This window comes from Ahaetulla prasina, chromosome 5 (genome assembly GCF_028640845.1).
Source record: "Ahaetulla prasina isolate Xishuangbanna chromosome 5, ASM2864084v1, whole genome shotgun sequence".
In the NCBI taxonomy this organism is placed as follows: Eukaryota; Metazoa; Chordata; class Lepidosauria; order Squamata; family Colubridae; genus Ahaetulla; species Ahaetulla prasina.
The window spans coordinates 24,376,287-24,390,466 of record NC_080543.1 but is presented as its reverse complement, the minus strand read 5'-3'; the positions used below and the strand labels follow the sequence as shown (position 1 = coordinate 24,390,466).

The window sequence follows — 14,180 nt, the reverse complement described above, 5'->3', positions numbered from 1 at the left end:
CCACATTGAGTGGTCATCTTGCTCCACTACCAAGGTTGCATTTTCTGTCAAAATGTAACCTTTTCTTCTCTTGAAGAGGGTATATAAAAGCAGAAGATACAGTGTGTGTGTTTTTACATATTTTTGAATTACATGCTTTATTTTCTATTCTTGTTCTTCATCTTCATTTTCTTTTCCTGTGACCAAATTATGGTTTTAGGCTTAATACTGGAATCTGGCAGCTTTGCCTTCTGTATTCTTACCAAAAAAATAAATAAAAATAGTTTACTCGGCAGAATTTTTGGATAAGGACAACAGGAATAGATTACCTCAAAAGCTGCAGGATACGTCCATCTTTAATTTTGGGATTCAGATGCTTGCTAATTATTGCAATAGCATGAGAACTGATACTTGTGCCAATAATAAACAAGAGCGCAAGGTTGAATGAAACAGTAGGAAAGGAAGATTTGGGTTGCTTAAGACTATGGTGTCAAATTTACTTTGTCATGTTGCCATCACATGATGTTTCGTGACGTTTTTCCCATTTGTGGAGCTGGGGTGGGCATGGCCTGCACATGACACATCCGGCCCAAGGGCTGCCACTTTGACACTCCTACAGTAAGACCATTGATACGACTGACTTAATTTGGCTTAGCTGATAGGTGAAACTCCTACTGATTTGGGGACTTTTAAAAAAAAGCATGCAGACTCTTCACTAATAAACATGTTCTCTGGCTTTGGCTTTAAGAAAATATGTTTTCTTAGGAGTCCATCTCAACCCTTTTTTCCATTATTTATTTGGAAAATATTTTTAGAAATCATTTTCTGTTTACAGATAGTATCAGTAACAATGGCAGCATACAACTGTAGAGTATCGAAGCATATACCTGCCGATTTGGGTTAATGTCAGGGTTCCAAGTAACACCCCCAACGAAAGAAGACTCCGAGACTTTAAAGTTCCATTTTATTAGAGATGTCATATTGGCACATCTGGGGAAACCCGAATCTGAAAGCTTCTAGGTTTTCCCCACCGAAAGGAAACTCCCTACCCAGCACCCACATGTCCATCACATAGTCCAATCAAAGCACCTTCCCATCTAGAGATGCCTCCCAGTTATACCCCTCCAGGTGCAGGGCAAGATATCCTTGACTCTCTGAGAAAGGAATGTTATTATGACTATATATCACCCCTGCTCCATACAATCCCCACTCCCTGTTTCCCACAGTACTAAATGTAGCAGGCCTGAAGACCCAATGCCAAAGATGGCTTCCAGGCCTGACAATACCATAATCCTATACAATATAAACTTTCATTTAAAGCCTTAAAGGTCTAGGAGTTTGGTGTCAGTGTCTTTCTTTACTAGGCAATAATAACAGGATGGCCTCCTACATTAAATCACTTTGCCTTTAAATCTCTATCATAACAGATACGATATCTGTATCATATCATAATTTCCGGCTTCCTCTGGCTATTTCTAAAAATTCCTGGGCGATGTTTTAGGACTTTTAACTTATTCCCTTGCATTAAGATATATTCAATTAGGTTTTTCAGGCCTTTTAAGTTTTCACATCAACTTTCCTTAATTATGTCGAGAATTGGGCATTAGTTGTCTCCCAAATAAACCCCATGGATGCCTGGGGAATTTCCTTGTTTGCAAACAACAGAAAAGGCAGCCACATAGCCTAATATTTTGGGTCTTAACCTGCATATTTCTTGAGCATGTTCCTCCTCCAACTACTACTACTTATAAGTCTTAATTCTGGAGAATGGTATCTCTTACTACCTGCTTTAGGTTGCTTTACGAACACACACACAAAAACCAACTTTCCTGTCTCCCACAGAACAACAACAACCACCTTCCTCACTGCTCACCTTTACAACCAACAATTGTGTCTCTGGTCTCAGTTGCCTTTTTTCCAAGCTGTCTTACCTTCTTCTGCCATGGTGTGAAATTTGAATGGATATGCATTAACGTATTACGAAGTGGAAGAGGGAATAATTTAAAATCTCTCTAGCAGAGCCCTTTTTCCAGTAGTACCCCTATAAAAGATAATTGCAACAAGCTGCTATCAGGCTCGAACTGCTGATACCCCTTAATCTATTCAGCTGGGGTGTTGTTAATCTTTCTGTTTAGCACTTCTCTCTTCAGACCAGCTGTTTGGAGTGGGAAAAGAAAAGAAAGATTCTTTGATTCTTACAGCCCAGGAAAACAGAATTTAAGTAATCTTCTGCCAATCCTGAAAAGGGTAGTTGCATCTTGCACATGGCTTCAACCAGCAAATGCTCTGTCTTACACATTGGAAAAAAGAATCAGAACACTAAATATTTGATGGACATTACCTTGTAGATGACCCTCACCCAGTCAAAGACCTTGGAGTTTTCATATCAAACAATCTAAGTGCCAAAGTCCACTGCAGCTACATCACCAAAAAGGCTTTAGGAGTTGTAAACTTAATCTTGCGTAGCTTCTTCTCCAGAAAGATTACACTACTAACCAGAGCATACAAAACATTTGCTAGACCAATTCTCGAATACAGCTCGCCTGTCTGGAACCCACACCTCATTTCGGACATTAATACAATTGAGTGTGTCCAGAAATATTTTACAAGAACAGTTCTCCACTCCTCTGATCACAACAAAATACCTTATGCCACCAGACTTGAAATCCTGGGTTTAGAAAATTTAGAACTCCGCCGCCTTTGGCATGACCGGAGTATAACTTATAAAATCATCTGCTACAATGTCCTTCCTGTCGAAGACTACTTCAGCTTCAATCACAACAATACACGAGCACACAACAGATTTAAACTTAAAGTGAACCGCTCCAATCTTGATTGTAGAAAATATGACTTCAGTAACAGAGTTGTTAATGCCTGGAATGCACTATCTGACTCTGTGGTCTCATCCCAAAATCCCCAAAGCTTTAACCAAAGATTATCTACTATTGACCTCACCCCATTCCTAAGAGGTCTGTAAATGGCGTGCATAAGAGCACCAATGTGCCTACCATTCCTGTCCTAATGTTCCCTTTGGTTGTATCCAATTCGTATGGTTATTTCATGCTTATACTTATATATACTTTTGTGTTTGACAAATAAATAAATAAAAATAAATAAATAAATAAATAAAAATAAATAAAAATAAAACATTTGTTGTTGGACGCAACAAAGGAAATTGTTGCTAAAAGAGTAATATAGAACAAACGAGGAAGGGGACAATCACCCCATAAATTTCAGGTAAGGTTTATGTATTGACCCTACCTAAACTAGTTACATTTGGTGGGGAAATACTCAGATGCTATGATGTGTCTGTACCTGCAAATATCATACCTATGCAAGCCATGGAATTCTCTGTGACACTTTATGGAAAAGAATGTTTGGACTTTCTGAGAAGTGGGATAGAAAGAATATAAACGTTTTTTAATTTGGTATTGGAAAAGATTCTTGAGAATACTGTGGACAGCTAAGAAACTAAAGAAGAAGATCAATGAACAAATCAATCCAGTGTTCTCCATCAAGGCACAAATGACCAGGCTCAAATTATCCAGACACATTATGCAAAGACCTCTGAGAAAGGCTCTGATGCTGAGAAAGGCAGAAAGAAAGAGTAGACCAGGATGACCGACAGCAAGTTGAATGGACTCGTTGCAGTGGCAGTGTGGAAAAGACGGGTTAGGGATAGATCATCATGGAGAAAAATCTATGTTTGTGGTCACTAAGAATCAACAGTGACTTGATGGCATATAATCAATTAATCAAAGTAATTACTAATCCCCTTGGTTATGTTCTTGGGTTTCAACTAGGGGTGAAATCCAGCAGGTTCTGACAGGTTCTGGAGAACCGGTAGCAGAAATTTTGAGCAGTTCGGAGAACCGACAAATACCATCTCTGGCTGACCGCAAAGTGGGTTGGGAATGGAGATTTTGCAGTATCCTTCCCCTGGAGTGGAGTGGGAATGGAGATTTACAGTATCCTTGCCCTGGAGTGGGGTGGGAATGGAGATTTTGCAGTATCCTTCTGCTGCCATGCCCACCAAGCCACGCCCACCAAGCCACACCACGCCACAAGCCACGCCCACAGAACCGGTAGTAAAAAAAATTTGGATTTCACCACTGGTTTCAACATATATTTAGGAAAATTAGAGGGAGCTATTTTTAGGTCAGTGTGGTTGGATATTCATATTGCCTTTCATATTTGTCCACATTGTTCATTTTTTTCCTGAATGCTTTTGATTTCATTGAAAGCCTTGGAAAGACTGCTTGTTGCTTTGCCCAGTCAAGGACAGGACTTCATATATGATGTCCTAGATCAAGGGTCTTCAACCTTGACAACTTTAATCCTGGAGCTTTGCTGGCTGGGGGATTCTGGGAGTTGAAATCCTCCAGGCTTAAAGTTGCCAAGATTGGAGACCCCTGTCCTAGATCCAGCCAACAAATCAGGAGTTATGTAGACTGAGTCCACCTCTCTATTGTTTCTTGAGGAATTAAAAAGGTACAATCTGTTTTTTCCCCCCTGGTACTTCTTTTGTTCAATGTGGATTATATGAGAGAGGCTACTTGGAGGCGAAAGGGAAGGGCCTCATTTCCATCTTTTTGAGCCTTTCAGCATCAAGTCAATTTACCATGTATCCATTGTTGTGCTGTACCAGAAAGAGCTGGTCATAATTTATAACTTCTGATTGGTACTGAAAGGAACAATTTGTCAAGCAAAGTCTAAAAATACTTAAACATATTGAACAACTAAGAGGTGTATAATAAAAAGAATTGTGAATGCTTTTTAGAAATCTTGGTTTTAATCCTCTGAACTGAACGGCTCTGACAACACAACACAAATGAAGCAGTAGAATATTTTGTGTGTGTACTTAAAAAAAGAAGCAGCCATAATAAGGGTTATTTAAGGATACTTCCTGTTTCCGAAGTAAGAGGCTGCTTGTTCTCAAAAGAAGTCAGTAGGGCTATTTGAGAATGATTAGCTTGGGTAATACAGCCTTATTTTTGTTTGGGGAATAATCTATGTCAAAAAGCTGGTGTTTTCTGAACAACATACCTGAGGGTGGTGCTGGCCACACCCTTTTTCTGAATCATGAATGGGATTTTGATTCTGGCAAGATGGCTTCAATTCAAAGCACTGGAATTACGTTTCAGTCTAAAACAGAGATCCTCAAATTTGGCAGCTTTAAGACTTGTGGACTTCAACTCCCAGAATTCTCCAGCCAACTCTTCTGGGAGTTGAAGTCCACAAGTCATAAAGCTGCCAGGTTTGAGGACCCCTGGTCTAAAATGTCTTTAGCTATCACACGGAATGGGATTCTAACTCTAAACTGGATAATTGGATGGATAGATAGATGGGTGGATAAATGGACGGATGGACAAGCAAGGGCAGAAATGTAAGATTGACTTAAAGACCTCCCCAATGCAGATAAATAAGCTTAAATTGTATATACAAGAATAACATTATCTAAGAAGCAGTTTAGGGACATGGTGGCTCAGTGGGTAAGACTCTGAGCTTGTTGATCAAAAGGTTGGCAGTTCAGGGGTTCGAATCCCTAGTGCCGCTTAACAGGGTGAGCTCCCATTACTTGTCCCAGCTTCTGCCAACCTAGCAGTTCGAAAGCATGTAAAAAATGCAAGTAGAAAAATTGGGACCACCTTTGTTGGGAAGGAACAGCGTTCTATGCACCTTTGGCATTTAGTCATGCCGGCCACATGACCACAGAGACGTCTTCAGACAGCGCTGGCTCTTTGGCTTTGAAAGGGAGATGAGCACCACCCCCTAGTGTCAGAAACGACTAGCACATATGTGTGAGGGGAACCTTTACCTTTACCTTAAGAAGCAGTTTATATGGGGGCTACAGGTAAGGGCTACAGTAGTGGAGGATTATGTTTCAGATTGCCACTTTCTGTTTTCTACTGCAGATTTTGAACTGCAGGATTCAAGCAAGTCTGCATTTTTTGTTAGACCCTGCCTCCAGGCTGGTTGGAAAAAAAAATGACATTTCAGCTCCAATTGGCATGTAATAGGATATGCCCATTAGTGTGGTCCTTAGCCACCCAGAGTCATTGAGAGTCGAAAGGCATACAGGTTTAATAAGTTTTAAATTAAATACAAGTTCAGTAAATCAAATTACTGCCATCTTTGTAAATAGAACAGATGTCTAGGTCAGGAATGCTTTCGAATCATAATCCAGGAAAATTCTGCGCTGTGAACAGCAGAGGGCAGGACTAACTGGAAAAGCCCCGTTAATATATGCCGATTCAAAATATGAACTTCACTTCTGAATAGAGCCTTGTTCTGCCAAGGAATCTTTAAACATCTGTGATGAAAACTGTAGATTCAGTGACATGATCTAAGGCAGCACATTTAGCATATGCAGGATACGGTCCAAGCTTGCTGGCCTACTTATTGACCCATGTAAACTATAACCTAAAGCAAACTTTACATACCTTTATAGCTGCATATAACAGGGGAGTGTCATGCATAATGAGAAAATTGGGGTTTTTTTTACCAAGGAAAAAAAATCATCATTGGAGTTAATATGGTGCGGTGATTAAGGTTTTGAACTGGGATTGAGGAGATTTGGTTTCAAATTCCCATCAAACCAGTAGCTTACTGACCCTCTGGTCTAGACATTTTTCTAATTCAGTTAAAGTGGGGAATCCTCCACTTATGTATACTATCTTTAAGTTAACAGAAGAAAGTCTGAATATGAAAGTACCAATATTAATAGCTAAAAATACAACTACTCATTAATTATCCAAGGAACATGAGTTTTCCTCAGAATGTCTCTCCTTAGATCTTTGCAGTGCTTTAGCACCTGAATTTCAAGGCGCAAGAAGCGTACCAGAAAAAAACAACGTTGCAACATGTCAATCCCATGACATGTTGTATCCAAGATGGCGCCACCCACAGCTGCCTCAGTGAAATGCTCTCTAATTTCCTCAACAATGTCAAACTATTCACTAAGTCTGCATTACTATTACTATTAATCTTCTCATCGTTCCTATCACCCATCTCCTCCCACTTACGACTATATGACTGTAACCTTTTGCTGTATCCTTACGATTTATATTGATTGGTTCCTAGTATGATTTGATTGCTTATTTGTACCCTATGACTATCATTAAGTGTTTACCTTATGATTATTAATGAATGTATCTTGTCTTTTTATGTTCACTGAGAGGGTATGCACCAAAGACAAATTCCTTATGCGTCCAATCTCACTTGGCCAATAAAGAATTCTTTCTTTCTTTCTTTCTTTCTTTCTTTCTTTCTTTCTTTCTTTCTTTCTTTCTTTCTTTCTTTCTTTCTTTCTTTCTTTCTATCTATCTCTATCTATCTATCTATCGGATTCAGAAGTTACAAAATTCTTCATGTAGGTTGTTTTAGCCACACTTTCTTGTAGAAATATATGGGCCACTTAGAAGCTTTCTTGTTTTGTCTAAGCAAATTCTGATCGTCCATTGTAATTGTCTCTGTTCTTTATGATGATTTTGAGAAGAAGATAAAATCAAATGGCAGTATTTCTTGATTCCCCACATCCTTATTCTCTACTTGAAGGAAACTTGAGAGGGTTCGTAGCACGTAGGGGGCAGGATCATATCCACTCGTAACAATTCTTAGTAATGCCAGATTGGATCCAAATCAATGATCAATGACTTCACTTTCAATACAAATCTGATTATTTCACTTAATTTCAGTACTTGTATCTAGAGTGGAAAATAGATATCGATCTATAGTAGTATCTCACAGTCATTTATTTCCACTTGTTTATTAGTGGAAACAGCCAATAGATAATCAAACATTTGTAGGAATTATGGAATAATAAAGTACTGTGTTCTTTACAAAGCAGAGACAAGATGATAAATCTGGATTATTGCTGACTTGCAAGGCGGCTGCAGATAGTTGCTTTTCTGCCAGTGGATGTGAGTCATATTCATGCTGAAGTTCATGTCCTTCCAGCACCAGCTGTCAGGGTTTCCCAAGTCAGCAATATTATTAGACCCCCTGAATATTCCAGCTGCACTCAGCAAGGGTTGTAACAAACACTGAGATGGTGAAGCTAGGAAGCAGCCAAACACAGCATGAGCCTCTCTACCCAGATCCTGAAAGGTTCTTTGGGTGGCCAGCTGTTCCCATTGCTGTCATTCCAACAAGCAGGACCAAGCAAGGGAGGTTTAAGGGGTCTGGGAACAATGTATAATAGTCAATGCAAAGCAAGAAAAGGAAAGGACAGTTATGTATAAAACTGTCTTGTTCTGATAACGCTCGATTTTGTGTGTTTTATAGGGTAGCAATAGCCAAATCAAAGTTAGATTAGAATCTGGCTTGCTTTTGAGGAAGATTTCTTTCCTTTGCAGAGGGAGAAAACCAGAAGAAATTTGTGGAATCTAGCTAACTCTAACCCTCCAGCTAATATAGAGAGTGTAATATCTTTGCTTAAATTTCAAGATCCATTTGTGCCTCCATAATTTGTAACAGCATCATGGACTGCTTAGAATTGGGCTTATACAGTTAACTTTCAGTAAACTCCCAGCTTAGCAGACATGAAACTTCTGGTCATTGCCTAGTTATGCCTACATAAAAAAATCCATTTGCCTTATCACACACCTATGTCAAATATCCATGAATAAAATCCTATTCGTATTTAATAGACAATTGGTTTACTGGAGCTCCTCCCCATTAGGCAGTAAAATTAAGGACTGGCTATAATTTTTATCCCTAGATGTTATAAATGCCAATAATAAATGCAGGTGAATTAATAAACTTCTGTAGAAAACCAACAATGGATAAGAGCATTATATTCGGGAGGGGGGAAAAACAGGCTTCAGTTTGACTCATAGATTATTCATTTTGATTTTGTAACAGGGAAGGCTGCTTCTCGCCAATCAGTCCGGAGACATGTCCGCTGGTCCAGTCCTTCCTTTCTCCAGCTCGAGCATTCCTATTGGAAGGACATGTACAACTGAAGACAGGCCTGCAGACTCAGGAACGACACCTGTTCCTCTTTACTGACATCCTTGTCGTTGCTAAATCCAAGTAAGTTTTCTTGCAGAATATGTCCTCTTCATAACAGTCAACATCCCTGACTGTATTTTATGTTATGGGGTTGGCGGGAGGCTCAAAATTGCTTTGCTTTGTTTACTAACATTTAGATTTCTTTAAATTATATAACAGGACATTAGATGCAAGCAGAAGGTTGGGTGGTTGGGAGGCTATAGTTCAGTGGTGGGTTCTAACTGGTGTTATCACCGGTTCGCTTCGTGCATGCGCTTTGCTCGCTTCGCTCGCACGCTTGCACGCCAAACTTACGCTGTACACAAGTGCATTGAATTGCTTAACGGCTGAGGCACTGCAATCCGCTCCACTGCACCTTTCAGGTGGGCTAAAAACGAAGGAATAAAGGTAGGTATAGTGTGGGGCAGGCAGGAGGGCCAGATGATGGTCGGAGCGAACCGGTTTGCTGTCACATCAACATCTCCGCTACCGGCTCTGCTGAACCAGGGAGAACTGGTAGCAACCCACCACTGCTATAGTTAGCAAAAATGAATAACCTTTGTTATTATTCTGTGTGGGTTTTCATTACTAACCAATGTGCTCATTTGAAAAAGATTGAGTGAATGCTGTGAAATGTTTTTGCTTCTTCACAAGGTAATAATCAAGCAATGTGAAATTCTGGGTCATTAACTTGATTGGGAAATCAGAGGACTCCAGTGCCTGTCACCATTCTGTTTCCTTCTACTTTGTTTGGCTTTAAAATTAATGATGCTAGTGCTGTTAAGAAGTTGAATGCGGAGCTTCAAAAAAGCCCCTTCATTTATCTGTGTCTAACGTGACCTTTGAGAATGCTTCTTCAAACTAGTAACTAGTAACTTCATAAATTGTAGCTTAAGGAAAAAAAGAAACCAATTCTTCTCTTGCTGTTGTATGGCCTTATACAGTCTTAAGTTACTGGAAATGGAAATATCCTTTTATGGTTTGCAAAAAGAGTCAGTCTAGCTGTGTTCTGCTAAGAACTTAGATTCGGCATTTATCTGTACGATTACAAATATTTTCAGAGCTTCAGAAAATATGTCTCATCGGTGACATCACATGAGATGTTTAACTGTGATTAAGGGGTCACATATCATTGGGAGCACTGTTTGCTCAAATGTCTTCTCCATCCTTTCAGAGAAGTTTCCCCCCTCCCTAAAACTTTTATAAAGGCAACCAGGTATTCACTAAACAGAGATATTAGATTAACTGAAAAACGCACGTAGCTTTAACATCTACATCAGGGGTCTATAACCTTGGCAACTTTAAGACTTGTGGACTTCAACTCGCAGAGTTAACTCTGGGTGTTGAAGTCCATAAGTCTTAAAATTGCCAAGGTTGGAGACCTCTGATCTACATTGATCACGTACCACTGAAACCAGAGGAGAAGATGTTGGGAAGATGATTCAGATTGCTCTTGACTTTTTTTTTTAATCACTGGAAAAATACACACCGTTCAAATATTCTTACATATAATTCAATATGCTGGGAGTGTTGTATGCATGGCTTGTCCCCATGTACTCATGGGACACACCCAGTGGTGGGTTGGCCCCGGTTCAGACTGGTTCTATAGAACCGGTAGTAAAACCGGCGGGAGGCTCCGCCCACTGACCTGAACGTCATCAAAAGTGATCTGTGCATAGTAAAGGTAAGTAGAACCCACACCTGTACACACCATTCTCCTTCAGTTGAATGAACAAAGTAAGAATTGCATTGTTGGATCAGTACTGCTTAGTCCTCTATTTTTTTAACAGTGGCCCTCCAAATGTTTTTATGAAGCTTATAAGTAGATTAATTACTAATTTATCCCCCAAATAATCATGGAAAGTTTCTATTTCGACTGTCTCCAGGTTTACATAATTGCTTTTTCATAGAGACGAACGCATGGCCACAAGCTCAAGACAGTCATTCAGCCTACCACTCCTGATTCTTTGGCAAAAAAGGATTTTTCATTATGGCTTTTCCTTCATAGTTTTTATGCTTAGCTGCACATGAATTGTTGCTCGGGTTTGTCTATAGTTATAAACACTGCAGTACAATGAGGTTGATATGTCAGAGTTCCAGTTTATAACTTTGATTTAATTCTGAATTGTCAGATGAATAATCGTTAAGATCAGTGTCAAGCTTGAATGCACATAAACAGCTTATTCAGGCTCTGTTGTGTTTAGTAACATCTTCCAAACACTTTCTGTTAATTCAGAAGCACAAGGAAGACAAAACATTATGTATATGTTTACAAAACACTGCACTTCCAAGAAACCTGTTTCTGAGATACAATCAGTGTAAGGACCAGGGTTTTGTTTCTTTCAAACTAAATAAGAACTGATTTATATATCTGCTTGCTTTCCCTGTTCCAGTTTTACTTTCCATAAGTGAACTCCAATTTCATTTGAACAGAAGGGTTTTTTTGTTTTTGTTTTTTTGTTCCAGTGCTATTCCTGAAACTGCTTTTCCCTGGCCGAAAAAAAATCAGCCACTGATGTCTAATGACATGTAATTTTCTCCTAAAGCAATGACTGGATATATACAATGAAGCACTAAGCATAAGAGCCCTGTCCTTCACACGCTTTGCTAATGAAGTATTAATAAATTACTTTGTGGGAAAAAAAATATTATGTTAACAGGATTGGATGATCTTTCTAGGCAGACATTTTTGTTTTCACAGTTCTTATTTTAAGAACTGGTATTTTCTCTGATTTGCTTGCTAATAAGCATTGTTCTTTTGCTTTCTTTCCCTCTTGGAACATTTTACTCAAGTATTATACATTTAAAAAAAAAATTAGGTTAATCTCCTTTCATATCAGATCTTCCAATTCTGAGCAATATAGGTAGTCCTTAACTTACGACCAGAACTGAAACTTGTTGTGAATGAATTGCGGCAGTTGTTAAGGGAAATCTGCCTGTCCCCATTAACTTTGCTTGTCGGAAGCTTGGCTGGGAAGGTCCCAGATGGTGATCACATGACCCTGGAAAGCTGCAATTGTCATGTCAGTTGTCAGTTGCACAAATTTTGATCATGTGTCATGGTAATGCTGCAATGATTGTGTGAGGAATGTTGGTATGGCACTTTTTTTTTTAGTGCAGTTGTAACTTTGAATAGTCACTAAATGAATGATTATAAGTTGAGGACTACCTATAGTTGACTTGCTAGGCAAGATATTGTGCAGCAGTTCCATCCAGAAGACAAAGTTTTGTTGAAAGCAAAGTAAGTTAACATGCCAGAAAAGGAAGCAGACTCGTTCCATCATGAGCACTTTGGAACAACTGAAGGCCATATCTCTGTACTCAGGCTTTCCTGTGCTTTTCAACACAGAAATCTTCCTTACAGCCTCCAAGAGTGGAAAGACCGCGGGTGTGAAACTCGATCACGTCATGTGACATACTGTGACTTTTTTTGCCTGTGTGGAGCCGGTGTGGGCGTGGCCTGTGCATGACACATCCGGCCTGTAGGCTACCAGTTTGATATCCCTGGGATAGACAATCAGTTGTTCCGCTTTTTTCCCCTCCCTATTATCCTTAAAGGCAAATAAGCCTTGTGTTTTTTTTTTTGGAACAATTATTTATTAATTTTTTAGTTTCCCTCCTACACACATACATGATTTATGAACAGAGTGTTGTCCATATCATATCTTATACAATTCAATGTATTCAAATATATTTTACTTAGTTACAGTTTTTGCCAAAATATTCTTTTTTCATAGTTTTTATTCATTTCCTAATATTTCCTTGCTCATTTTATTAAGTCACATCTTCTTTCGCCCTCAAGTTCTAATTTCTCCTTTTTTATTCGTATTCATTCTCTTTCATTCTTTTTTTTTAACTATTTCAATTTTTATCCTAATATATTCAAATATATTCGGGGTTGCCTTTTTTCGATTTCATTTTTTCCTTTTCACAGCAATCTTTTCTTCTCCTCTCACTCCTTTACCTCCCTCCTTTCTTCCTATCTCCTTTCTTCTCTCCTCTCCTACTCCTTCTCTACTTCCCCTTCCTTTCTCCCCCTCCACCCTACTTTCTCCCTATCTAACCTTCTCTCCTACTCTTATTTCCCTTACCTTTTCTCCTCTCCTCTCCTCTTCCTTTTCTCCTTTCTCTCTCCCTCCTTCTCCCTTTCCATCTCTCTCCTTCTTCTTATCTCTCTCCATTGCTGTATTTATTTTCATATCAATATTTCTGGTGTCCAGACAACCCCGGTTTTCTCATTTATTATGCATATTTCTCAAACCTCCCCTCCTATATTTTAGTTATTAACATTGTCTTCATCTTATTCCATTTATATCATACAATCAATTAATGCCTCCCTTGGCCTTGTGAAAGTGGAAGGAGACACAATGACACGAATGTTTTAATTCATAAGTATCAGACTTCATGGAAGCATGAAGCTTTGTTCATAATTCTCCAACTATTTGACCCTGCATTCAGTAACTGGCTAATCATTATTGCAGAAGTCATATCTACACAGGAGACCAATATCTACAGAATATATAAATCCACGGATATGTGAATGTGTCATGCTCAAGAGTTTAAATCCTAAATCTTTTTCTTTATCTTTTGTAAAAATGGATTTTAGCCTACTAATTTCCCACGCTGGAATGCCGAAGACATCTACTCTGTGCTTATGTAATGATCTTTTCTTCCAACCTTGCTAACCTGACCCCTCATAATAAGCTGGTGTAAAGCCTTAAATGGTATATTTTAATCAAGGTTTCAACAAAGCTGTCTTTTAGTACAACTTCATGAAGCAAGAGGCCACTTCTGGGTTCTGTATTAGAGCAGCCATGTTACATGAATTGTGGGAACATTGGAAGGAAGAAAATAGTCTGTTTCCACACTTTAGACCAGGGGTCTCCAACCGTGGCAACTTTAAGCCTGGAGGACTTCAACTCCCAGAATTCTGGAAGTTGAAGTCCTTCAGGCTTAAAGTTGCCAAGGTTGGAGATCCCTGCTTTAGACTGTAGAGAATGGAAGGGGGTCTTTCCCCCCTCTCAAAGATAGGCACTCCAATGATTGGAAGTCAAACTCTATGAGGCAAAACAAAAATGTGGGAATCTTTTCTACTTATCTCATAGAACCCTGCTTTTAACCTCTACTTATTTGAGCGCATGCGCTTCATTTGAATTTTCACCCTTTATTTTCCTAAAAAGGGATTAAATCCTTGAGAGATTACAAGA

At 39.1% G+C, this 14,180-nt stretch overlaps 1 protein-coding gene across 1 annotated transcript in view; it reads left to right on the top strand.

Moving 5' to 3' along the window:
* The window catches only part of ARHGAP20 (Rho GTPase activating protein 20), a 116,333-nt gene that overhangs the window by 59,998 nt on the left and 42,155 nt on the right, over positions 1-14,180 (top strand). The window contains exon 3 of the mRNA XM_058186162.1: positions 8,845-9,015. Coding sequence (XP_058042145.1) covers positions 8,845-9,015 — 171 coding nt within the window. The remainder of the gene's footprint in view (positions 1-8,844; positions 9,016-14,180) is intronic.